The following is a 27,534-nucleotide window of genomic DNA, read 5'->3' on the forward strand; positions in this document are numbered from 1 at the left end:
TCAAATGTACCTCACTGTCTTCCTTACTGTGTTGAGTTTGCTCTGATGACAACTGAAGCATCAAAGTTCATTCTGGACCTTGTAAATCTGTGTCCCTCAAAACTTTTTCCTGTCAACTAACACAAATGAGACCACAGACCCTTGTCCCAGGGGTCACCCATCTGATGGAATTTTTGCTTTTGATGTTTTATTACTGAAAGTGTATGAAACCCATGACCAAAATAGTCATATATTATGTTGCTGTGTTACTTATGGATGGAATTATAGTGAAAATAAAATATTCCCCTTTTTGCTGGGGACCCCCTGGAGTGCCCTCTAGAATTGGACCCCCTGGACTCCCTGGACCCCACTTTGAGAACCACTGTTGTAAAGAGTAGTTAATTCAATGTAGCTTTTTCCGTACCTTTCAGTCTTTGATAAAGACCATGAAGGCTGAAATACAGTAGAAAGCTCTGGAAATGCTAGAAAGTTGACCTTGAGTTGATTGAAAATGAATGGAATTAACTTTCACACTTACTGAACTTAAGACCTTCAACAGTTTTGAACACAGGAGCAGTCTTCTTTTCTTCTTCCTATCTTCCACATTTGTACACAGCTGCCATGTGTCTGAAACGTGATTCTTTGCCTCACCTTCACTATGTTAATGTTTCCTCATAGGAATTGCTAAGTAAAATTATCAGATTCATGGCTATAGCTGTCCCATCCTGACTCAGTAGTAGCCATTGTTGTCAATACGAATTTACGACCATCCCTCTGTCTTGTAATTCTTAATATGTCCCTTCCAATCCCATCCAAAATAGTGGGTCCCATTCTAAAAACAACCACAACACTTTTTATGTCCTTAGTATTTGAATGGCTTGAAAACTTTATATCAGGGGCTGGAGCCTCTCCAAGTATAGACTGATTGAAAGGAAGGCGGACACATTCTTGGACAGGTTGTCTCACTACCACAGGGTATAAAGCATAATGCATAAAGATGTACAGACCAAATTTACATATCCTCGTTTCTCACATTTTTCATTTCCTCTTGATTCTCTTCTCACAATAATCTACCAGATAGCTCTCACGTCCAATATTTTTCTAATAAATGTTGATGTTGAGGAAACACGCAAAGAGAAAATTGGCTTGGTCTCAAAGGAGACTTTGTGAATGTGTGAAATGTATTAATATTTTGTAGGGTTCTGCTGTGCTGAAATAAAAAGTCCCCTCGGGTGTTGATGCCCCTTGAGGTGCATAGAAGCAGTCTGGCTCTGCTTATTAAACTAGAACTAATTCTATATTCAGACATCATAGACCTCAGGGGCAACCTAGCATTGTGTTTGATCAGAGTTTAGGTTATTAACCTGCACACATGAGTGTTTACGCAAACACGCGCAGAACAATGTCTGCGTCTGTGGGATGTTTATCTGAAGTTAAAATGAGCACAGAGGTGATGAAGAAAGGCAACAGTGAATTCTAAATGTGTGTGTGTTTGTCTAAATCATGTGTCTTACTGTGACCTTGAAATTTTAAGGCTCTTTTTGCTTGCTTTCTAGATAGCTTTAAATTATGCAGTTCACTCTTGTAAGACATGACAAAAGGCAATTATTTTGAAAGAAATCCATCAAAAGTTAGTATTTCTTTACTACTTTTGTAAATATATAGTATTTGCAGACCCATTTCAGACATTCAGTGCTAATAAAGTTTAAGGGAAGAATGTTGAAAAAAGAAAGTTGCTGTTAACTATATACAGTACATATATACTGGAGAAATGCTTTGATCAGCTATCAGTGGAGTCCAGGCATCAGCTGTTTCATTCATGCTTCACATCACTGACTCATTCACAGCTGTGTGACTCAGCTGACTAGTAACGTCCAGTCATATTCATGCAGGCGAACAGCTCGGCCATTAAAACCTGACTCTTCTCACTGTTACTCTGATGCCAGGCCTGCTTGCTGCTGCAGCTCCTTCCACCATATGTGCTATATCTTTGCATTAACTAAAATGTAATGTTCTTGTATGTGTTTGTCAAGGTGGGATTCATTCTCTCAGCAGAATCCTCAATGCTGCTCGCACTGATTGAGAGCTCCCTCAAAGAGCTGCAGCCCTTTTTAGCAAATCTAACTCTATTAACATTTGCGAAAAATGACCAGCTCTTTTACTTAAGTAATATTTCAGCAAATACTGACCATTTCTTTCAAAACTGTTTTTTACTTATACTGTACTGACTATGAAAAAAAAAGTCATATTACAGGGTTGTAAAATGAAATGTAGTTTGCAAACTCCCTTCTGCTACATAGGTGACAATTTACAGTTTAACAATCATAAAATGGTAAACAGAAATAAACAAAATTTTTCATGGTGCAGCGCTGGGGATGAATTTGAATTAGAATTTAGTCTCATAGCCTGGGGGAAAAAGCTGCTCTGCTGTCTGGTGATTTGACGGCAGATACTTCCTTCTCATACACCTGAACACGAGATGTGTTGGTGTTATACATGCTAATGATAAGCAACTAAAGTAGATCAATACTCCATCAGTCTTAGTTTAACACACACACACACACACACACACACACACACACACACACACACACAATTGACATACTTATTAGGACACATAAAATTTGTTTAATTTGTCAAGGAATATAGGTTAAATAGTAAAGTTTGTGTGTGTTTGTGAGTGTGTATGACAGACACTAAAAGGTCAAACCAACTACAGTGACATCTAATGAAGTTCAGTTTAGTGTCAAAAAGGTCACTGGGTCCAAGGTTAAATGCATCTTTAAAATGCTTTTTCTAAAGTTACCCCTTGTTAGTCCTTATTAAGTGTAACAACACAAGACATAGTAAGCCAGCTAATAAGTTATTACCTACTAGTCCTACAGAAAGAAGGCCAGCTCAGCATCCTTTCAGCTCTTTTAGTGCACGCCAACAAGTAAAAGACAGTCCGATATTTACTCTTGTCTCGGTCACTATCTCTTTTTCTCTTCCTCTCTTTTTCCCACTACGTCTTCTTCAATATCTTTACAGCCTCTGCCGTGATAATACTTGCCAAGACATTGCTCCCGTTTTGGGTTAAAGACCGAGCAAGAGTGACCGTACAAGAGTCAATATGGGACCGGCTCAACTCAAAGTTGTCAGCATGTTTTTTTATTTTTGATTGTAAGGTAATCCTAAAAAATGTATGTGCTGTCCTTATTTACAACAGCAGTGAATTACACTCCAAAACCAAAAAAACACCCACTATATCTTACATTAGGTTGCTTTAATTGTTCACTCAAGATCTTACTCACATTTTTTTGTATCACATTGTATATGTTATTAAATATTATGTATTCAAATAAAAGAACATTTATAAGAATTATGACACTTTGCTGTGTTATTGGCCTAAATCCACCTGGAGAAAAACATTTTGATTTAAACATTATAATAAATTGCCTTTCTTTCATCCCTGCCCTGAGGAACACCTCTCCAGAGAGTTTTCTGTCATACTCTTTAAGTTAAAGGACAAAGGCAGGCAAACGACAAATCCTCCACTTCCCTCCTCTCCCTCCACCCCCCATCTGATTCCCATCCCGCTGCCGGAGTTTGTTTGAAGAGTCCTCTCGCTGTGGAAAATTATTTCTCCTTGCCATATTTTCATATCTGCTTCATTAGTGAGATGGTAAAAAAATCCAACAACTAATGGATGTATCCCTTCATCCCTGGCGCATGCTGTACACATTTTTTTGCGAAGTTGGCACCGTGATTTATTTTATTTGATTATTTAATTCCTTCCAAACGTGGTTTTATGAGACAAGCAGCAACGGAGACTGAGCTTTCAATTCTTCTCCGCTGACTTTATTAGTTTAGTTATGTTTGTTTGGAGCTCAGTTCACACTTCACAGTAATAAAAACACAGGAGAGGCACAGGAGGCGTTTGGCAGGATAGCAGCCCTGTGGTTTGATTGATTCAGATTACATTTTTGTCTTTTTCAGAAGCCATGAGCGGAACAGCCATTAGAGCACTTGCACATTCAAACATGTTCAACAGTATGGTCCAAAATGTGTCTGTGCCCATGTCTGTGGTTGTGTCTTCAGGAAAGCCGTCAATCCAACTTCCAACACAGATGCATGGATAGAGAGGATAAGGTTTGATGCAGCAATCAGTCTGCACGGCTCTTTAGGAGCAGTGAAAGAAATTCTGCTTTGCTGAGCAGCTTCTTGTAGCTCTTCTGTCTCTGACCCCAGGCTCAGTCCCGCCATAACTTTCCTCGTTACAGCCGTAATGGGCCAATCAACACCGTGCTGGGCCAAAGGCACACTCTTCTAGTCCTCACAGCTTTACACCTCTGTAGAGCTCACTCCCCTCTTTATCTGTAATCACCGCTCCTTATTTCTTACCCACACTTCATGTCTGTCTCTAATATTCTTTTCTCTCTCCCTCTTTTTCACTTGTTCCTTTCCTTCCACCATTTCCCATTAGATTGTCACTGCATGTTTATATGAGGGAGTCAATATATATGTCTGTGCATGGAGGTGACCTCTTGAGCACATTTAAAATTAATGACAGATTGTGTATGTACTGTATCATAGAGAGTCAATTATTGTTTGATGTTTGTATGTGTATGCCTGTTAGGAACTACATTGTATGTCTATGTGTCACAGAACATGTGCATGGAAGGTGTTTTGTGACAATATGAGCTATACAAATCAGTATGCTGTGTGAACCAACTCTTCACTTGCTGAAGCCTATGTACTCTTGGTTCATGTATGTATCCATATCGCTGACTAATTTATGTGGTTTTTATGATTTCAGATCTGTCATTTAAGAAGATTATTCAACCTCTTGGCCCAATGAAACTCTTTAATGTTGTAAAAAGATAGATTGTGATTGACCTCAAAAGAAGGCTGTTTTTCTTAATTTCTGACTCAATTCTGAAATAATTCTTCTGAACTAACATTTATCTGAACACAAGCAATACTTGAGATATACCACCTGCTTGAATCAAGTCATTGTGTATGGTGTCATTACACAGATTCACTCACTCATAGACATTTTTAAGCTATTTGCTTTGACGCTGCAGTTCAAACAGCTCTATGTCACACATAAAGGAAAAAAGACTGATTAGGGCCTCTTCTAGCTGCAGTGTGAACACATTACCAAGAGCACAAACCACTGAGCTAACAAGCTCACATTCGAGATTTCAATATGAAGTTACCGCAAATGTCTTGTTAAAGCTAGAGTGTGGAAGTTTTACATATAAGCAAACATCCGTTACATTAAAGCCATGCCAAATGAGTTCACACAATCTTAGGAAACCTGTCACCACAAGGTAAATCTCTGTATTCACAAAATACCAGATAAAAAAAAAAATCTGGTGTCTGTGGTGACATTCCCATGCTGGCATACCGGTAGTGATGTGTTTAATGCCAACAGCAATGATTGGTTTGCCAGAGCTGAAGGGGAGAGCGAGTGTAGCAGAGGCAGAGTTGGTCCTAAGCACATGCGATAATCATTCTCACTGTCAGAAGGGGGAGACAAAAGTTCCGTAGTGAAGGCTTACTATGAAAGATTTTTTTAATATTAAGTTTTTACCCTGTTGCATTTATGTTTTGTTTGCAAAAATGCACTATAGTTAGATCAGTTATTAATAATGTGATCTGATCGAGTATGTGTGTGTGCGTATAGGTGTTTGTGTGTCTCTGGCTCCCTTTTTTTGGGACAAATGGGTTGCACTAAATGTGTATGGAAGGTGAGGTAGAGAGGATCAATAATGGTGATGAGAGTCGTGCCAACAAACACATCGTTTTAATCACCCTGGACCATAAAACCACACCAACTCACAGTCCTGCCACTCTGTGTGTGTGTGTGTGTGTGTTAGTCTGCGGATGGATATGCAGATGTCAGCACTTGTGTTTATTTATACATTATTCATGAAAACTTTCAACCCAACAACACACCTTCCTCTTATGTATTGTTCATACGAAAGGCGAGTTTGCAGGATGTAATGTGGGAATCAGAGACATCTTTCTTGGCAGTTCAGACAGTACAGATTCTATCGAGACAGAATATGGCAGTGTGTTTGAAACTCCACCAGGTAAATTATAATCTGGCTGCAGGCTGGTGCCAGCAAAGGAAGGGCAAAAGGTTAGGAAGACCATTAAAGCTACTTTCTGGATTAGAATTCAGCATCAGTACACAAGAATATGTTCCAAAGGACAATTTGCAGGAAAGGGATAGCTCAAGCCAAAACACTGAACATCATTAATTCAGCACTAGATTTATGGTTTAAAATGCAAAAAAGACTGCACACCCTGCGTCTATAAATCAAGGAGTGACCTTCAGAAATTGTCTGTAGTGACTTGAGGGGTGTACCTTCTCAAATATGTGGTAACTGCTTGTGGTGATAAAATAATCTTGAACATCCACTTCCTAGCTATATCGGAGTAAAAACCTTTGAGTTGAGATTATTTTGTCACACAAACGTTTATCCAAGGTCAAAAATAAACATCTATGAATGAATTTACTTTTTTGAACAACTTTTGATGCAGATGAATGCTTTGTATTCAAAATAATCAGCCCACAAATCTTGTTTCATCTTGTTCCATTTGTTTCCTCCAGGATCCCTGCAGGGAGAACACCAGCGGAGGCTGTACAAGGAGCTGCTGGCTAACTACAACCGACTGGAGAGGCCTGTGGTCAATGACTCAGCTGCCATCCTGGTGGAGCTGGGCCTCACACTGCTGCAGATCATAGATGTGGTGAGCATTCACTTGGATTCTTTATATCTTTATATGTGTTTGTGACATGGTGTTCAGTTTGGGCAGTGCAGAAGTGCATTGTTCAATGGAAACCTCAAGTATAATTGTGCCACTGTACTGGTGACTTGCATAATTTACACTGTACATTGAGTATCACATTCAGGGACAGATTACGTGACTTGACTGTAAAAGTAGCTACACTATCATCGCACCACTAACTAGGAGTGTTGGAGTCAGAATTACAGTTTTTTTTAAACGTCTTGTCTGAATGTGGATGGGAACTTTTTTATTTAATTGTCCAAACAGTAGATGATGAGAGCTATTATACCGGTTTAGTGTTTTAGGCTGATGTGTGTGTGTTTGAAGCTGTGGTTATCCCTGGAATAAGTAACAGCAGCAGGTTTTTGCTTGTTGAACAGTGTTAAATGTTGGTGGATGTAATGGACATCTGCTGTGTGACTTCTGGACTGGGACACATAATTATTCCAGCTGAGGACTTTCATACATCGTTAGTGTTCCCTTGATGACTTTCTACTTGAGAATCTACTGGCTGAAATCTTACCTGAAAGAGGTGGTATTATGCTTTTTGGTTTTTCCCCTCTCCTTCATTGAGTTATATATATAGCCTATCTTTTTTGTGTATGTAAAAGGTTTGCAAAGTGAAAAAGCCCAAAGTCCAGCCCAAAGAGAGTTCCCATCTCCCACAGAAACCACTGCTCTGAAGGCTTGAAAACAGCTTGTTTGTAGTCCAGCCCTTCACTTCCTTTACTTGTGACATCATAATGAAAATGCCTCATAAAGCTTGCGAAGCGGCTAGTGGGGTCAGGCACGACCCTAAACCAAGCTAGTCTTGGAGTGTTGGAATCCTTATCCTGGTGTTGGAATCCTAATCCTTAAATTGAGGACTCCTTAGAGTCTAACCAGTTCTGGGAGAAATGGAACAACCTAAACAAAACCCAGCAGGATGAATTGGCGATCCAAGATGGAAATACTTGGATTAATCACTTTAGTGAATTATACAGTAATATTACAAAAATTTATGATAAGTACAAGATATTCACAAAATGGAAAACTCTGGAGCCGGTGATAAAAAACAACCAAAATCATCTAGATTACCCTGTAACAGAACAAGAATTAACAGCCATCCAGTCCCTGAAAGGAAAGAAGGCTTGTGGTATTGATGGAATCCTCAACGAAATGATCAATACTCATACCATAAAATCAGATTGGCTATACAAAAACTATTCAATACTATTCTAACAACTGGAACTTTTCCAAACATCTGGAACAAAAGTTTAATAACCCCAATTCATAAATCCGGAGATAAATATGACCCAAATAACTACAGAGGAATATGTGTATCCAGTAACCTGGGAAAAATATTCTGCAACATCATTAATAAACGACTTGTCAACTTTCTTGATGACCACAATATTCTGCATAAATGCCAAATTGCCGCACAACGGACCATATATTTACCCTCCAGACTCTAATTGATCAAGAATTAAACATTAAGAAAATAAAGGTATATGCCTGTTTTGTTGACTTCCAAAAAGCCTTTGATTCCATCTGGCACGAGGGCCTTTTCTATAGGCTACTTGAAAGTGGCATTGGAGGAAAAACATATGATTTGATTAAGAACATGTATACAAAAAGTGAATGTGCCATAAAGATTGGAAACAAACAAACAGCGTTCTTCTCCCAGGGCCGGGGAGTGAGGCAGGGATGCAATCTCAGTCCAATTCTCTTCAATCTATATATCAATGAATTAGCAAACCAATTAGAGAGTTCCACGGCACCTGGCCTTCTCCTGAACGACACAGAGATCAGAGGTCTGCTGTATGCAGATGACTTAGTGTTGCTCTCACCTACTAAACAAGGTTTGCAGCAGCACCTTAACCTCCTGCAGAGATTCTGTCAGACCTGGGCCCTGACAGTAAACACAGCAAAGACTAAGATAATGATCTTTCAGAAACAATACAGAAATCAGGTTACACACAATTTCTATTTAGACACCACTAAATTACAACACACAAAAAACTACACTTACCTTGGCCTCAACATTACATACACAGGGAACTTCAACATGGCTGTGAAAGATCTGAGGGACAAATCAAGGAGAGCTTTCTATGCAATAAAAAGAAACATTAAAATATATAGTCCAATTGAAATCTGGCTTAAAATTTTCCAATTTGTACTAGAACCAATAATTCTATATGGTAGCAAAATGTGGGGGCCAAAACTTAATAATGAATTTGACAAATGGGACAAAACAATCATAGAATCTTTCCATACCGAGTTCTGTAAGAGCATCCTGCAGGTGCAGAGAAAAACACCAAATAACCTGTGCAGAGCAGAGCTCGGCCAATACCCCCTCTTACTAAAAATACAGAAAAGATCACTTAAATTTTACAATCACTTAAAATCAGTTAACCCCCAGAGATATCATCAGAAAGCCCTAACATACCAGGAGCTAAAACCAGAGAAGAGTCCCCTCAGCCAGCTGGTCCTGAGGCTCTCTGCAGTAACAAGGTCCCAACAGCCTCAGGACAGCAACGCCAACTCAAGCAGACCAAACCAAATTATCAGCAAGCAGAAAGAAAAATATATTGAATACTGGAAAGAAACAACCAAAACACAAAGTAAATTACAATGTTAACTGACCCTAAAAAGAGAATTCACACTGGCAAATTACCTGAGTACAATAAAATGTGCTAAACTAAGAAAAATGTTGACAACATACAGACTGAGTGAACACAGCCTGGCCATAGAAAAGGGTCGCCACAGACAGAGGTGGCTACCACAAGAGGAGAGACTCTGCTCCCAGTGTGACAGGGGACAGGTAGAGACAGAGCTGCACTTTCTAACCTCGTGCCCCAAATATAAAACACTAAGACAAAAACACTTTGAAAACATTTCCCAAATATACCCCGAATTCGAACTGATATCAGACACACAGAAACTGCCCTATTTACTGGGAGAAATGCCCAAATGTGAAATAATTGCTGCAAAATATGTCTCCTCATGCCATGAAGTGAGGACAAGCAATGGAACCTAAGACTGATAAAAAGTTTTTCAAATTATTATTATTTTGATTGTTTGATATTTTAGTAATTGTTTTGTTTTTACATTTGAAACAGATTTTTTAAAATTTATTTATTATTATTATTATTTTTTTATCAATTAATTATTTTTTTAATTTTTTGTCTATTAATATAGACACACACACACAAACACACACACGTTATTGTTTCATTTATTTATTTTATTTAAATTTTTTTATATATTTAAAAAATTTATAATTAAAAAAAATATTAATCTAAAAATATATTACATTTTTTTTTTTTTTTAATATATATATACAAATGGAACGCACCATAAAACCATAATGTAATGTGAAAACATGACAGACTGCTGATTGGTCAGAGAGAATATACACTATTCACTGCATCATCATTGTGTTCACAAGACAGAGGCCAGCAACAGTAAGTTTTATATTTTACAGTTTCATATGGAATTTCATCACTAAATCCACTTCTGAGAAGATTTGAGGTGGGAAATCGTGAGGCCGGCCAGCCGCCTGCTCACAGAGCCCTCTGCTCCCGCTGTCACGCAGACAGACCGCTGCAGCAACAACGGCAGAGGAAAACACAGCTGGAAGGTTTTCATACCGCTTATCTGTCTTTACATTCTGAGCAATGAGAAACGTTTTAACTTAAAAAAGAGACAGCTGTGTGGATCGCTGGTGTGTGTGTCGCATTGAACATTACGTCACGGCAGTTGTGTGAATAGACTGTATATAGGTTGTGTGTGGCGTCGCTATGACGACAAGCTACGTACTATCTCTGGGTACTATTTGCAATGGAAAATGGAGCAGGGCTGAGTAGAGTCAAGTCTATCAATTTGCGCTATGGTAGCATTTTTCGGCAAGGCAGCATAACGTTAGATCGTCAGAACACCTGCAACAGTTAAACGTTTAGTCCTAAAAGACGATTCAACTCCGACTCTGTTTCGGCCTGGAAATTCACAATCACAACCTGTAAGTATGCTTTATTGGTTGTGAATTATATTGATATTGAATTATATTGATTTGATTACTTGTTTGGTGAAAAGCCCAAGATACCGTCCTCAAATGTCTTGCATTGTCCACATCTCAAATATATTCAGTTTACTGTCATAGAGGAGTTAAGAAACCAGAAAATATTCACATTTAGGAAGCTGAAATCAGAGATTTTCTTTTCTAAAAAATCACAATAGTTACCAAATCATTTAATATTCGATAACTAATCAATTAATCAGTGCACCTCTACTGTTGCTGCAACGCAACATCATCCAGTAAGGGCCTGTCTTGGCCAATCATTGATAATGTTGTAGAGTGGTGTATAGTGAACAACCTTCTGTTGAACGTCAGCAAAACTAAGGAGCTGATAGTTGATTTCAGGAAAAAGGAGATAAAGACAGACACTCCTGTCTACATCAGAGGAGCTGACGTGGAACAAGTGAACAGTTTCAGGTTCCTGGGAATCAATATCACAGAGAACCTGACATGGTCATTTCACATCTCCACGCTGCTGAAGAAAGCTAAAAAACGCCTGTATTTCTTGAGGAAGCTTAAGAAGCCAAATTCCAGCACCAAGTTCTTGTCAGCTTTTACAGAGGAGCAATACGAAGCATCCTGACTAAAAACCATCTCTGACTTGTATAGGATGTGCACAACCAAGAGGGCTCTGCAGCAGGTGATTAAAACTGCTCAGAAGGTTGCTGGTGCCCATCTCCCGAGCATCAGTGATATCGGTGAGGTGAAGTGCCTACGCAGAGCCCAAAGGATACTAAAGGAGAGTACCCACCCCAGCCACAGCCTGTTCAGCCTGCTGCCTTCTGGAAAAAGAGTAGAGTAGAAAAGAATATAGAAGTTTCAGCTTCCGCACCATAAGACTGCAGAGCAGTTTTTCCCCCAAGCTATCACACTTTTAAGCTCAAATTCATTGTCAGTGCTGCTCCATTGAGTAGAGTTTATTTCTTTTTACCACTTTTATAATTTTATAAGCCAACTAGGCTGTGCAGTGAATAAATCTTACTCCCCAACGCCTTAAGAGACGTGCTAGTGCCCATGGATTTTAGTCTGCTCATTAGCGCGTTTGATTTCTCTAACCAAGGTTACCGGTTCGAGTCTGGACCACGTAGGACAACTCGGGTGATTAGCCCACATTACCATTAGATAACTTTGTTGTGTGAACGTTGTATTTCTAGTTTACCTTGCAATTGTCGTGATGAAAGATAAAATAGCTCCTGCCGTGATAACTTTCCAGAGTTGTAAATCCTCGTCTGTGAGTGTTATAAACCATTGTGCTGTGTTTGACATCTGAAAAGCCTTTAAACATTATATGTTACTCTAACAGGACTTCCTGGATTGTATTTCATGTCTTACCGATACATTTGTCAGCCAGCCTGTCCACAGAGAGAAGACAGTTTAGGGAAGTGTTAGTGTGTTAAATGGGTTCATACCAGCCAGATGCTCTCATTTGTCAAAACAGACAGACCAGTTTTTTGTGTGCTAGTGTGTTCTTCCCACAGGGCCTTGTGCTTTTCACAGTGGGGCTATATTAAGGTTATTGTAAGGTTGTCCTTGTTTCTGGTAGTTGTAGTCTCATCTCTCTGAGAAGAGGAGACAACATGTAGTGTTTTTACAAGAGTAGCTAACACTGAGAAATTTTAAAACCATTTACCGTTTGGACAAGCATCCTAATTTACAAATTGTGCTTATGTGGTCATTATACTGTAAGAGGAGGATGGGCAGAGGCTGTCTGCTTCTCCACTGAATGATTGGGAAAACGTGGTAACGCTGCTGTCACTGACACTTGAACAAGGAACTAAATCTTAGTCCAGCCTGCAATTTACATGCTTATCTAGCTTATCTATCTAAAACTAGATTTCTGGTGTTGGAACATCTGTTTCTGGAACACAGCAAGGATCCTCATTCAGCCTTGCCAGAGGGATTAATTTTGATAAAAATGGATGTAGTTATAACATCTTTCAGCCTACCTTATAGCAAATTGCTTTTACTCTTCCCTGAAGCCTCCAGACAAGCTGTTAAATTGCTTCTCAAAATTAACGTGATTATTTAACAATATAGATATTTATCTAAAAACCGAGAGTACCTTGTGGCAGAATGTGGCAGATGTAGCCGTCATTGACGTGCCTCAAGACTCGACTGTCAGTGGGATCGCTGCACTTTTTTATGTTATGCAGGAGCAGCAGCATGGCTGGCTGCACACTTTACAAAGTGTCTCAAAATGCATTTTTCAGTTTCACTTTCCCTTTGTTCCTCTTCACTCTCTGGACCTCTGGTTACCCTTTGCAGTTTGGGTAATTTTATGCTAGTTTTACTTTAGTATATGACCAGGCTTTTCATTCCCAGTGGATAACAGTCAAACAATTTTTACTAGAAACACAAACACAGAGATGAATAGTAACGCCAAACCAAAAGGAAAACTTAATACGCATTAATATGCAAGATTTACCTGGGAGAATGACTGAAAATAAAAATGTTACTTCAAGTAGATTAAGATACAGTACAGTATCAGTGTGAGTGTGTGTATATTGAATGTACGCTCACTATTAACAAAATGCTGAGGACATTCTGGTTTTCTGACTTTGAATCAATGACTGAAGTTTATTTTTTGAGGATATACATTTTATACAACACGCGATTCTTCTTTCATAATTTTAACAAATTGTAAATACACAACCACACACACTTAAACACACAAACCACTTGGGGATTCAAAATCTAAGAAGAGACACACATTTCCACTTCTTACTTTCAGCTGTGAATTTGCTGGATCATCTAGGTCAGTGGTTCTCAACCTTTTTTGGGCCAGCGCCCCCCTATCCATTATCCAGGTCCTTTACTGCCCCCCATCAAAAAAGATGTTTGCTATTTGCCCTGAATTGTTGATTTTTTTTTATTGTTACTAATGTTATTAAAAACATGGAAAATGTAACAAAAAACCCATGTGAAAAGTAATTATATTTAACTAATAAGTGGATTTTCCTCCCAGAAACTGTGTGTGAAACGAGATACTGTTTTCTTGGATGGTGCACTTAATAAGTGGGGAGTATGGGGGTCGTCCCCCAGAAAATTTTGAGCATTAAACACTTAATTTCCTGCATTCTGGTGAAAATTTCTCCTCCAATCTGCCTTTTCTGCACCAATTTATGGTGACAATGTCTAAAAATTCAGGTGGCAGGTGACAATTCAAAATATATTATTATAATAGATTATAATCTAGTGAGGTTCTCGGACATTCTTATTGCTTTTAAATATTTTTCTCCTGTAGATCAACTTATTTAATATCATCCCTGCTGAGTCAACACACATGATTAAGTCTTACCTCCTGTTTTGTGGGGAAGTAACCTATTTAAATGTGTTTGTGGCCCCTTTTCATCTCAGTAATAAATTAATCCGTTTTAATTCAGTTATTGACTGGACTTTATTAGCTCATCTGTTAATAACTTATATCATAACTCAGTGTTTCATACAGAATGACTTTGTAACTGTGGCGCAGATACAGCGTGCCTTGAAAACCCAGCTGTTTGTCTAACATTAACTTAGCTCTCCTAACATGCTTGCTAATAACTTACTAGCTGGGTCTCCAACATTGACAGCATTGTGTTGGACAGATTTGTGCAGCTGTGTTAAGGAGGGAGAGAGAGCGAGAGATCAAGGGACAGATGAGAGAGACGAGCGAGAGCATGTGCTGCGCGAATACGCGCTGCCTGCAGCTCAAATACGATTTTAAATAGGCCTAGTAAAAAAAATCGAAAATCAATATGTGGCGGGCCACCACAAATAAATGAACGTATGGGTAACACTGTAGCTTATGTGCTCAAGTTCAAAACCTTCTGCACATTCAGAATCTCTCCCACATATCTGAGTTCTCTGACATGTAAAGAAAAAAAAGTCGTAATGGGAGACTAACGTCATTAGCCTATTTAAGGAGAATTCATAATATTTTACTACATGCCCTTTATGCCATTATGTTACTGATTCTCTGGAAGTATCCCCTCGTCATCTAACAGGCAAAACTGAATGAGACGAGGAGGTGCTCATGCCGGGGGAAAAAGAAACTAACCGACAACACCTGTGATCAGACAGAAAGCTCACGAATAATTCCACATACATTAACTTCAGCAGCTCTGATAAAGTGCCGCTTACAATCCCTAACAGAGCAAGTCAGGTCTTCAGTTTTTAATGTTACATTTTTATAGCCTACTGAAACTACAGTATATGTCCGCTTTGGCACAAACTGTCTGCGACTCACAGCGTGAGGTGGGTCCTCATCACTCGCTGGTGTCGCAGCGAAGTTGCTTTCAGAATGAGTCCGATGGCGGAATATCCCTCTTGTAAATGTGTAACCACTGTGACAACAAGATGTTCACGGTGTATTCCTCAGAGAAATAAACACTTTTCCACCAAGAAACAGAGCGTCAATTTTCCAGAGTTTACCCAGTAATTGTGGATAATATTTTACAGATGATACTCTGACTTCCCGTTCCCCTGAAGACAGCACGAAGCTGCACCACAAGTAGCTGACGGAGAAAAAATACACAGTCTCCTCCAGTCGCAGTGGACTAAACTGGCAGGTTTTAATGTGACAGACCACAGTTTTTTGCAAGTAGTAGAAGTTTAAACGCTTATTGTTGTGAATCTTATGTGTAAACTCGCCTTAGAATTTCCAACGAACAAACGCCCCCCAAAAGCAGCTCAGCGCCCCCCCCTCCAAAATATTGCCTCCAGCGCCCCCCATCGTCCTCGGAACGCCCCCGTTGAGAAACACTAATCTAGATCATATGCTTACAGAAAAGACATTATAGGGTCTATTAAGGGTTTGCCATATGTTCAACTCCAAGGTAAGAAAAAGGACAAAAATGAGAGAGACATACTGATAAATGGATAAACAGATGCAGTGCGTTGAAAAAGGCAAACTTCTTTGAACCCATTCAGCTTCAATCTGCTGTTATCACTTATTATTTTTTTTAGCTTTATTATCCATATTTTGGATAATTAGAAACACTCAGAGCATTTTTTGTGTCATTTATTTCCTGTTAATATGATTGGATTTGTCTCATTGTTTTTTTTTTTAATTGGACCCAGCATGACATTTTGCAGTTCATTGACATTGTTTAAATCCGGCAGGAACCACAGTATTTTAGTTTAAAAGAGTTGCGTAATTTGTTCCTTAATGACTCCACTGTGAAATTGTTTCAACAGAACTTCACTTGGTTACATAAAACCAGCTTTTACACAGTTTTATATTGCCCATTGCCTGGTTTGTTCTTGTTTGGATTTGCAAAACAACTGCACTCACTTGCTGAAGACAAAGCCCTTTTCCATTATATTAAATATGAATTTGCCTGGATGCCTTATCTTACACCAAAAGAAAATTTATTTTTTTCTGTTTCTGTCCTTAGGATGAAAAGAACCAAGTGCTGATGACCAACGCCTGGCTGCAGCTGGTGAGTCAAAGTTTGAGAAGGACACATTATTATCAACTTAATGTGTTTTAATTACATTTATTATTTTATTACACAAGTGTCTTCTCAAGACTGTGACTGTGTTTCTCAAATTACTAGCACCACTACATTAAGTTCTTGTTGATGATATTGAATTTTAAACAAACACCTTCAGAGAGACGATTTATTTCCTGGATTCATTCTTTGTACTTGCCCACAGTTTAAAAGCAATATGTCTGTACTGTGTATCCTATCCAGCTCATATTAGTACGTGTTTGCTCATCCATCCAAGTATTTCTAAGCTATCTGCAATTATTTTTAGAGCTCACAGTTTCATCCAGTTATATACGTCATCCTCAATACTGGAACTCCAGTTGTTTGCTGGGAGTGAGAAATAGAGAGAGAGTGAGAGAGTGCTTTTGTATGCATCTACAATACTCAAGAAAAGTATCACTTCAGGCAGATTGTCAAGCAGAAAATGAGACAAGGGGAGGAAGAAGAAGAGTGAAGAAGAGTGCTGCAGATATAAGTGGCAGTCAACTTGAATGTTAATGGACATAATGGCAACAGGCAAAAAATTCCACAGACATATTCATGACCAATTCGAGCCCAATTAGTCTTTGCAACAGTTATAGACTTTTCAAGTATGACAAAGTTTTCTTGGCGCACAGCAGAAATCTTGACTTGATGATTTGGGAAGATGGGGTGGCACGAAATGAATAGACATGTTGTCAAGAAGCAGAGAGTAAAAACATCTCTCGCTCATTATCCAATAGTGGTGCCATTTTAAGGTGTTCCTGTCCAGGCTATTCTTAAAGCCATCAGTAATGTTGCAGGGTTAGAAACATGTTAATAGGAGTAACCTTTTCTTTCCTTTCCCTTTCATGATAACGTACGAATTGCCGTTTTATTTTGAAAGTAATAATACTGCAAGAATCCTTTTAGCCCTCGTTTTTATTTCCTTCCAGGCAAGATACAGCCCATCTTATTTCTAGGAAATGTGCCATTTTCTTGTAGAAGTTCAATTAGATAAGTCAAGTAGCCATTGCATATTATGGATTTTGCCGAGCATGAGTTATTGCACTCATTTAAAAAAAAAAAGTGACTTCATCCCAAAGTCTTTAGTGAAAATCTCTCTCCCTCTCCCTCTCTGTCTCTCTCTCTCTCTCTCTCTCCCTCTCCCTCTCTCTCTCTCTGTCTCTGTCTCTCAGTACTGGACAGACATTTACCTGAGCTGGAATCCAGAAAAATACCCTGGTGTCCAGAACCTGCGATTCCCTTCTGACCAGATCTGGACCCCTGACATACTCCTTTACAACAGGTCAGAGCTGCTTTCATCTTCTCATCAACACCTTCCTTAAAATGGCTATATGTTCCAATAACAATGTATCAAGTGAGAATGTGAAAACAATGTCACAATGTTAAGGAGGTCGCTGGTAGTGAGGAAACTGAATCTGCACCTCCCCTTGGCTTTACTGAGCTTTATAACGAGTTTCAGCTGTTCGGCTCACAACTTTACTGTTTTGGTCCATTCTCACCACTGTCATAACATCGTTTTCAGCCACAAGAGGCAGCTGTTTTACCCCCGTACACTACCTGCTCAGCACCAAACGGCAGACAGACACAGTTAGCGACTAGCTAGTGAACTGGAGCAGTTAGCAGCTAAAGAGCCAGATAATTCTCTCACGAGTTTTGTAGAGACCAAAAACAGAGCTGAAAGAGAGTGAATTTTGTGTTCACAACTGTTTCTGCTGTCCCCAAGTGGCAAATAAATCAGTTATTGCAAGTTTAAACATACAAATCTGTTACTGTTCATCAAATTAACGTTCGCCAGATGGCCAAAACACAACTCCAAATGAATGCTTTTAAAGGGAATCATATGTCAATGCTGTGTTCATCATCATCATCAACGTTTTTGCTGCTGCCCCCAGATGGCCAAAATTCATCATTTACTATTGCAATGTGCATTCAGACCAAATGCGAATTTAATCCTCGCAACGCTTTCCTCGCGGGGGTTTTACCGCTGGACAGCTGCTAAGTGTTCACACACAACGCGATAACGCAAATAAACACAACTCGCGATTACAACAGCTGTATGAACCAAAAGTAATTATTTGGCTGTGATTTAATAGCAATAAACGGATCAAAGTGATGCCGAAAAAACTACAATATGATGCAGTTTTGTTAAACATATGAATTCATGCTTTGTCAGGTCTGTCAGCAAGTCAGCAGGACAACAACTTTTAAAATGTTTGTTTTCTGAATGGAGATTGGATTGATCAGGGCTATGCTATGCTAACTTGTTCACAGTAAAGTACAACAATAGCTGGAATAAAGTAACAGACATATTTTCTGAACTCACCAGGTAGTTCAACTTCCTCGCTTTCTTTTCTCCTAGTAATGTAAAGTTTTGTCCGTTTTTTTATATAAATATGAAGTAGTATTCCAACAGAGCTCTGAGTGCCCACCGACGCTAACAACAACATTAGAACCGGATGTGCACGGAAGCTAGCTCGCAAGAAGCTCCAGTAAAGATAAATCACTGTTTTAATCCCAAAAACTGAAGTAAAAAGCTATTTTAATAAAATCAGTTTACTCCAAGCTCCACCTGTGAATAAACGGTGTAGTTGTCAGAGCATAATCCAGTCAGACTAAGGGTGTTTATTTGTCCAAAAGCTGCAGCGCTGCTCTGTCCCCGGCTTTTTCCTGACGTTTCGTAGCTCTCCGTCAGCCAGTAGAGTTTTACTTCTCCGCTCTGCCCGGTTCTCTTAACACAATGTTCTGAAGCCGTCAGTGAAGTCTGGATAATCACAACGCTGGGCTATCGTGACTCAGCGTCATGCGACTTTCTCGCCCAAGTTGAACATTTTCAAATTACGCGAAGACCTCCGTGTCGCTGGCAGCGTCCCCTCTGAACCACCCGACAGGAAATCGCGGCTCTCTGTGTTTTTGGTCTGAAAGCACTATATGTTTGAAAGCTTGTGACCTTTTAGTTTTCTTTTTAAATGTTGTCCTCTCTTTTGAGTTTAGTATAATTATTTTTTCCCCCTTGCTGTCAGACATGATAAAATAGGTGTTATAATCCACCATTTTCAGTTCTCTGCAGCAAATAAATACACCTGGGAGAGAGATGTTTTCTTACTATTTCTATTTTTGGTTTAACTGTGTTGGAGTGATTGAAATATCAGTATAATCCTTTTGATATGCCACTATATTATTACATTCTGCCTTTAATCTCTACAAACCAAAGTAGTATCAGTAGTATGTATTAAAAGAAAAATGGCTGTTTTTGTAAGAATAAAGGAGATAACTGCTGAGGTCAAAGTCCTTATTTTGATAAATGAGGTTGAACGTGGTCATTGCAATTTTTGATTCAGGTCAGGCTGCCGTTTGTTTATCCACTGTTCTTCACGCTTCTCTGCAAGGCTTCCTCAAGTCAATTAGAAATGTAGGCCAGTTGTTTTTCCCCAAAACAACTAATTGCATTGCGTTTGCATGCTTGAATAAGAGACGGATGATCGTGTCTGAGATTGAGGGCAAAGAATGACGAAGAGATACATAGATTCAATCACAAAGAGGAAGACGATGACACAGATACAATGTGTGGGCAATATTGTAAAACAAAAGATTTTGCTACAAAGTGAGGTTTAGATAGACAGACAGCTTTGCAATTGGTCCTCACTGATGTTATTGAGTAGATGTAGAGGTGCCTCAGATGTTTCTCTTCATGTCCATATTTCTCCCCAGTACACACAGACACACTCATGCACATCACAGGAAACACAAGGACAAAACAAAGGTTTGGGGGTATTAACCCAAATTTTAAAAGCTCAGCTTTTAGACCTGGAAGGATTACCCAACGTAATCTCCCTGTTCTCACCCTCTCTTTCCCCATCCCTGCCTTTTACCCTCTGCCTCCACTCCTCCCTAACTCCCTTCATCATCCATCCTGCCTTACCATCTCTCTTCTCATCTCATGCTATTTGTGTCTCCCTCCGTCTCTCTTTCATAACTCACTGTCTCACTATACAGTAATTCACTCTATTCAATCAAGTCTTTCTCTCCATATTTTATCGTTCCCAGCCTCCACCGACTCCTCTTTATAAATCATCCCATCTACCTGTCTCTGTCTGTCAAGGTGTCAGCATGTTACTCTCCCCCTCTTCTCACATTCTGCCTGTTTATCTCTAGTTCTAGTTTCTTGACTGCCTTCTCTTGTGTGTTACTCTGCTAACGGCTCAAATCTGTTCACACATGAAAACAACTTCTTATTTTCTAAATAATACGCATTGCCAAATATGTATTGAAGAAACAATAATTGCTGCCTGTGTTATGTTACACTTGCAATGTTTTAGGAAATGTATACTGCAAAGAAGTCATAGGGAGGAGTTCATAGTGGAAGGTTGGGTGTATAAAGCAGACATTTTGATACTAGACAGCATGGTTTGCATCCCACATGCCGCTAGGTTTAGACTTCAAAAGCACTTGGTAAAGTTGGTCGTTGTGGTTAAATACTAAACAAGACTAAGTGTTTATAGCCTTGCTAGCAGCTCTGTAGGGCTATAGTTAGCTAAATGCTAATGTCAGCATGTTTACATGCTCACAATATGTTGATTTTTATTAGGTGCAACGTTTACCATGTTTACCATCTTACTTGTTGTGTTTTAGCATGCTAACATTTGCTATTTAGCACTGAACATAGAGTACATGTATGGCTGATGGAAATATCATTCATTTGGCAGGAATTTGGTCATAAACCAAAGTATTGGACAAATATATTTTTTGTCTAACTAACTATGAAAGTAGCTGAATGATTACAGTTCATCCTGAGTAGAGCCATTACTATCTGTACAACGTGTTAGGCTAATCCATTTGGCAGATAATGAGATATTCCGCTGCTTGTGGTGCGAGGGGAAAAATCACCCTTCATTCATTAGGATTCTTTATCTGGAGAGCGTGAATGTCTGACTCAATTTCTTTTAGAAGACAGGGTTGTAAACAAACATGTTAAAAAACAGCAATGCATGTCTCCCTCAGTTTGGGTAATTGAAACACGTTGCTGGTTTTCAGCCTAAGTCTATTGCTTACCTCGTTGATGTTGGAGAAGATGAACAGTAAAGTTAAGCTGAAGGGGAAGATTCAGTTTACAGCTGAGCTAGAAGGTTTACATGCCTCACGAGGAAAGATGGAAATTTACAGTTTTCAGCAATAATATGGATCACTGCTGGAAACACACATAATTATGCCACATACAGTACCTCTAAGCTCTCATGACTACACAGTAAATATCTGTACTCACACAATCACACAGGTTGCAAACAGATACATAAAAATAACTAGTAAATAATAGTATACAGGCAACACCTCTTCACCAGCCCACCACATGCACATACATATAATCTGTCAGACAATTATATACAGTAATTGTACAGCACACTCCGTTAAACAGTGGGCCATCAGTGCACAGCCAATAATACGCTTGTCTTACTGAGTTGAATAGCAGATGCAGGCTTATTAGTATGCTGCTCAGATGAGAGCTTGCCATAAATCCATTCATTCATTTCTATTGTTTTAATATGAAGTTAATGATGTTTAGTGCTGAGGTCAGATGCCATCTCAATATGCAATATGTTTAAAGAGAAGAAGAGTGAGATAAAAAAGATACTGTCTGTGATGAGTCTTTCAGTGTCATATTATCCCAATGTGAAAACTCTTACATCGCTCTCACATTTTCAGATCATTGCACTCATGCTGTCTGATGACACATGGATAATCTATACTGTGAGTTGTGGATTTACCATCCATTCCACATCCATGAATATTGCCTGGGGAAAATATTTTATTATTCATCATATATGCAAAGGTTTTGTACTGTGCACAAATTGGTGTGAGTGTATGATTGTGTTTGCATAAAGAATATCCAGATCTCAAACAGCTGTGGAAGCCACTGACCTTCTCTCTCGTTAGAGGGAAAAGTCAATGGTCTCACTTGACTGGGAATCGATGAGGCACATGAAGGACATCCAACTCAGGTAAACCACAGAGAGAATCCTAATTCTGCCAGCGGGGAAGGTAGATGTACGGCACAGAACAAGTTTTATAACAAGCCATATAGATGAAGGGGGAATTAATCGAATAAATGGATAGTTGGAGGGATCTAAAATTTTTTTTAGATCACTTGATGGTGGAATAAAGGGACAAATAGGCGGATTTTATGACTTTTCTGTGATTACCTTAATGAATAATCACTCTGGAAATAAAACAAAATATGCATATGTCATTATGTGCGGGTGTGGAACATGGTTTGTAAAGACCCCATGAAGAAGGTGCGACAGTAAAAACATTTTTTCTCTGAATTTGTGAATGAAGTGAAACCCCAAATTTTCTATAAAACCAGCAAGGCCAGCCTGAAATGGAAAGACACATTAGTGTAAATTGGAAATATACTGTACTTCTTGCCTGCTGCTTGCTTGAACACTGAGTTAACCACTGAGCCTTAAGGCTGTCAAACAGAATGCTGAATCTCAGGACTCCCTGAGGCTGTTTGGTTGAAAGCTATATTCCTCAGATATGACATAATGCACATGGATAGATCTTTGCATAATGCAGTCCAAGTAGGTGCTGCCCGTTTGTAGCTCCCAACTGTGCATGGCTATATCTTCAGGGAAGATGCTAGCATTCTACTCGGAGAAATACACATTCTTTAGCTCTCTTTTATTCTTTTCTGTCTGGTTTGACAAATTTGGGAAAAATGTCAAAGCTAAAACGAAAAAAGTCTTCTGTAGTACTCATTGTTGCTCTTTCGGCCTGTGCTACCTGATGGCAGGCATCAACAAAAAGTATACAGGCCAGATTAATACTTTAAAGGTACGTTTCATATTGTTTCTTAGTCTGGCATAGGCAATCTCATTAAAAGATCAGTGCATTCTGCATGCTTTTAACAGAAATAGATAACTGATTCCACCCTGCATGGCTCTCTTTCTGCTTCAGGAACACACTTTACTTTGTGGCTTCCTTCTTTTTGTTATTGGTGTGTGTTTTGTGTTCCTGTGTGGGGACAGCAGCAGGAGTTGAGTGAGTGAGAGGAAAACTTGGTGACTCATGTCCCATGGTGCAAGAACCTGTCACTGCCACCATTGTCGTTATCGGTCAGTCTTTGTTTCCACCTTGCCCTCGCATGTCCAAAGTACTCTTTCTCCAGTGTGTACGTGTGCATGTGTGTGTACGTGTGTGTGTGTGTGTGTGTGGTACAAACACAACCACTTCCCATTCTCCCAGGGCTATCACTTGTCCATTTGTATATATATTTAATATTTAAATGTATACATTGCAAAAACTCAATTATTTCGAACTAATTCGTTTCAAATTTCTATTTTTTATAACAGTAATAAAAGAATATTTAACAAATCTTGAAGCAAGCACCAGAAGACATATTTGAAACAGTAACTGAAACAAGCTTGTTTACTATGGAAAACAATTTGTCTCACTCATCTTTTTACATTTCAAAACAGAATTTGTGGCACTGTCTTTGGATGCTTTATCAAGTTTATCTTTTTTGAAGTATCTTGTATTGTTCTGGGCATCTCTCATTTTCTGCACTTACATAATTTGTACAGTATGTACTCTCCAACACACACATACACACACACACACAGTCCTGAACATTCTCCTCTGTGATGGCTGTAAGCGCTGATTGCAGGAAAGCACACACCTTCAAATAAAGTAAGGCCAAAGCTTAAATAATTCATTGCATAGCGTCGCCGTGGCCAACCCACACATCTTTGTGCTGGCACCTGGAGCCACAGCTGATAGCAACACACACAGAACAGAAATAAATTACAACACTTAACCCCTGGAAAAAGATAAATCACTCAATCTGAGCAAAGGCAGTGACAAATAAAATGGTCCGTCCACAAATTCTGTTGAGATGCACGCCACGTTCTTTTGTCCGGGCTGAATGAGGCTTCAGGATGTTTCAGACACAATGATGTTATCTCTCTCGCTGGAGATTACATTGTGTGTCTGTGTGTGCACTTTTAGGTGTATTGTGTTTGCCTTTATGCTGTATGTGTACAATAGAGTTCAGTGTGTGGGTTTAAGTTCTACATTGGTGTGGACTGTAAAGGACTGTCAGCTCTTCAGTGGGCTTTTGTATGGCCAAACGCATGACTTGGCTGATAGAAGCGTGTCTATGTGTGTGTCTGTTAGGGGTTTTTGAAGTCATGAATACACATTACGTTATACTAATATTTGTTATTTTTTGCGACTACTGAAAACTGACAGCAGGCCTTACAGAAGGGTGGACTTTTGTCCCCACCCAGTTGTTTCTCCTGCTTTAATACTGAGTTTTCTACATTCCTTTTTTTCCTTCCATTTGTCTTTATGCAGTGTTTGTATGGGGCTGATTCTATGTACGCTTTTGTTCCCTAAATGTTGCATGATTTCTTATATGACTCTCCCATGGAGGTTGTTATTCAGTTATCTCCATACAAACTGTCAACAAGTGAGAAAAAAAAATCCATTATCACTAAACCGTCTTCTGATTAAAACAACTGAGAGCAAATATAAAACCCACTGTCTGGCTGATTAAAATAAATAAAGAGAAACTGGTTATGTAAATAGAGGCATATAAATCCAGATACATTTTATCTAAGACACTCTATTAAATAGCATTAGTTTCTCTATTAGAGGAAAAGGGATAATCCAAAACAAATATAGCGCAACGACAAATTATATTTTCTATATTTTGCTTTCATAGTTTTTCAAGTTTCATGAAATGCACTGGTCGAAGCTGCAAATGTTTTATTCTCTTCAGCTGCCCGCATGTTTTAATAAAAAGCACAAATGGGTGGAGAAGCAATTTGTATGAGAGCAGAATTTTGGCCTTTTACTGTACAAAGGAAACAAAACAGAAGAAACTGCCTAAATTCTCTAAAAGTTCAGACGTCGCCTCTGGCACTTTATTCAAGAGTTCACACTCTCACAGACGCCAGAGGAGCTACTCTTTAATACTTAATTAGAGTTCAGCTGGAGTGCCAGAGCTGAAGTGGATCTAAGGTTATGTGGTTTAGCATTTTCTTTACTGTAAGTGTCTGTCCCAAGAGATAGTGTTTGACTTAGTTTAGAATACAGTTTCTGCTTTGTTTAATGGTTTCATTGACTTCTGGTGCTGGCTGAGAGTCTGGCAAGTGAAGCCAAATCCATCTCAAACTTTAAATATTTGAAACTTAACTTTAACAAAACCTGTTGATGGCTGCCCTTATATCAACCCAGCAGGTTGGGAGTTGCAGAGCCTTGAAGGAGGCATCTGTGGTGTTTTCTCAAGTCACTGATTTGGTTCCTGTTACTGCATATTTGGCATAGCATTGGAAGTGAATATTTAATTTTGCTGCACCCTGGATTTTACCTAGGTTTTAAATGTGTATGTGGGGGGAAGAGCTGAAGCAGCAGGATGGGTGCTCTACAGATGGCTGGGTAGATACGTATCTTAACTGCTAGACTGTCACACTTAAACAGGTATCCAATAAAAACAAATTATTTTAAAGCGGCTATAATATATTTATAATTACACTGTGTGAAACCCAATGTGAAAATGATGTGACAATATGTTAGGAGTTGCCTGTAATGATAAACCTGCAGATAATTATCACCTGAATATGCAGCACCCTTGGCTTTACAGAACTTTCAGCTCATCGTTTAGCTGTCTGGCCCACAACTTTATTGTTTTGGTTCACTCTCCCCGCTCTCATGTCTTGTGTGAATGTTTTTTCCGTTCTGATGAGCAGTTGACAACTTAGCCTCTGCCATCAGTCCATGAATGGGTGAATGTGACATAGTGGTAAAGCGCTTTGCGTGGTCAGAACACTAGAAAGGCGCTACACAAATACAGACCATTTACCATGAGCATTTAGAGGCAGATATTTCCCTCAGGTGCTGTTAGAGACCAAAAGCAGAGCTAAAAGAGAGTGCATGTTGTGTTCACAACTGTTGCCCCCAAGTGGCTGAAAAAATTTGTTATTGCAGGTTTCAACATACAAATCTGTTAGTCTTCTTCAAATTAATGTCCTATCCTTCAAATTAATGTCCTATCCCCATAACTCAATACTTTTCTTATTCCTTAATTATAAATAAACGAACTTCGTCTGCTTGCAAACAAATATAAGGTGGGAGTGATCACTTCACTGAAACTTGGTTTGATAGCTCCATTAAAGACACTGAGATTGAAATAGAAAATTATGTGGTGATCAGACATGACCGGAATCATAACGGTGGAGGAGTGTGTGTTTATGTCAGATCAGACATCGGTTTTAATCATAGGACTGATCTTTGTCATGACAATATTGAATCAGTGTGGCTGGAAATTTTATTACCAAAGACTAAACCTATTTTAATTGGAACATGGTATAGGCTGATCAGAACAACTTTTATGATATTTTAGAGGAAATATGTTCTAAGTGCACAGATTTTATTAAATCAGAGGTAATTGTGATTGGTGACTTTAATACAGATATACAAAAAAAGAATACGCCTATTTTTAAATTTCTGTAATCTCTTTGATTTGTATCAGTTGATAAAGGACCACACCAGAGTCTGTTCTTCCACCCAAACCACTATCGACCTCATTCTGGTATCATATAAGTCAAATATATCCAATAGTGGGGTTTTAAATTATGGACTTAGTGATCATTCAATTATTTTTTGTACCAGGAAAGCTCAGAAAATAGTTTTTAATTTACACAATTCTATGAAAGTCAGGTTTCTAAAAAATTATAATATTAATCATTTTACCCAAATCCAAAGTAGACTGATCTATGGTATTGAATCTTAGGGATGTGGATAAAGCATGGCAGACAAACATTGTTTGTGGAGGTTGTTAACAAGCTTGCTCCAGAAAAGATGGTGCAAATTAAGATTAGAACTGAACCATGGATGAACAACAATATTTTAAAGGCTAGGACAAGAAATCATCTTTTTTCAGAGTACAGGAAAACTAGAGATGAATCTTTATTAGTATCTTTATGAGTACAAGAAACTCAGAAATGACATAAACAGAAATATAGAGGAGGCCAAAAAAGCATACAACAATGACAAAATATTAGAGAATAGGAATAATCGATAACACACTTCCCTGGGGGACCCCACATTCTAGGAACAAAGGTTTAGATAGAATCCCACCGACATCCACCATTTGTTTTCTACCTCCAAGATATGAACCAATCCATTTTATAGCTAAACTGTCAAATCCCAAGGCTTTTAATTTTCTAAACAGAATGGCATGGTCAATGGTATCAAATG

General features: G+C 38.8%; 1 protein-coding gene across 1 annotated transcript in view; it reads left to right on the forward strand.

Moving 5' to 3' along the window:
- Window positions 1-27,534, forward strand: part of LOC119888130 (neuronal acetylcholine receptor subunit alpha-7-like) — a 46,037-nt gene that overhangs the window by 8,294 nt on the left and 10,209 nt on the right. The window contains exons 2-4 of the mRNA XM_038698583.1: window positions 6,584-6,723; window positions 16,198-16,242; window positions 17,451-17,560. Of these exons, the coding sequence (XP_038554511.1) occupies window positions 6,584-6,723; window positions 16,198-16,242; window positions 17,451-17,560 (295 nt within the window). The remainder of the gene's footprint in view (window positions 1-6,583; window positions 6,724-16,197; window positions 16,243-17,450; window positions 17,561-27,534) is intronic.

The sequence above is a fragment of the Micropterus salmoides genome, unplaced genomic scaffold, assembly GCF_014851395.1.
Source record: "Micropterus salmoides isolate LMB-PRFRI ecotype aquatic unplaced genomic scaffold, ASM1485139v1 Ms_hic_scaffold_5, whole genome shotgun sequence".
In the NCBI taxonomy this organism is placed as follows: Eukaryota; Metazoa; Chordata; class Actinopteri; order Centrarchiformes; family Centrarchidae; genus Micropterus; species Micropterus salmoides.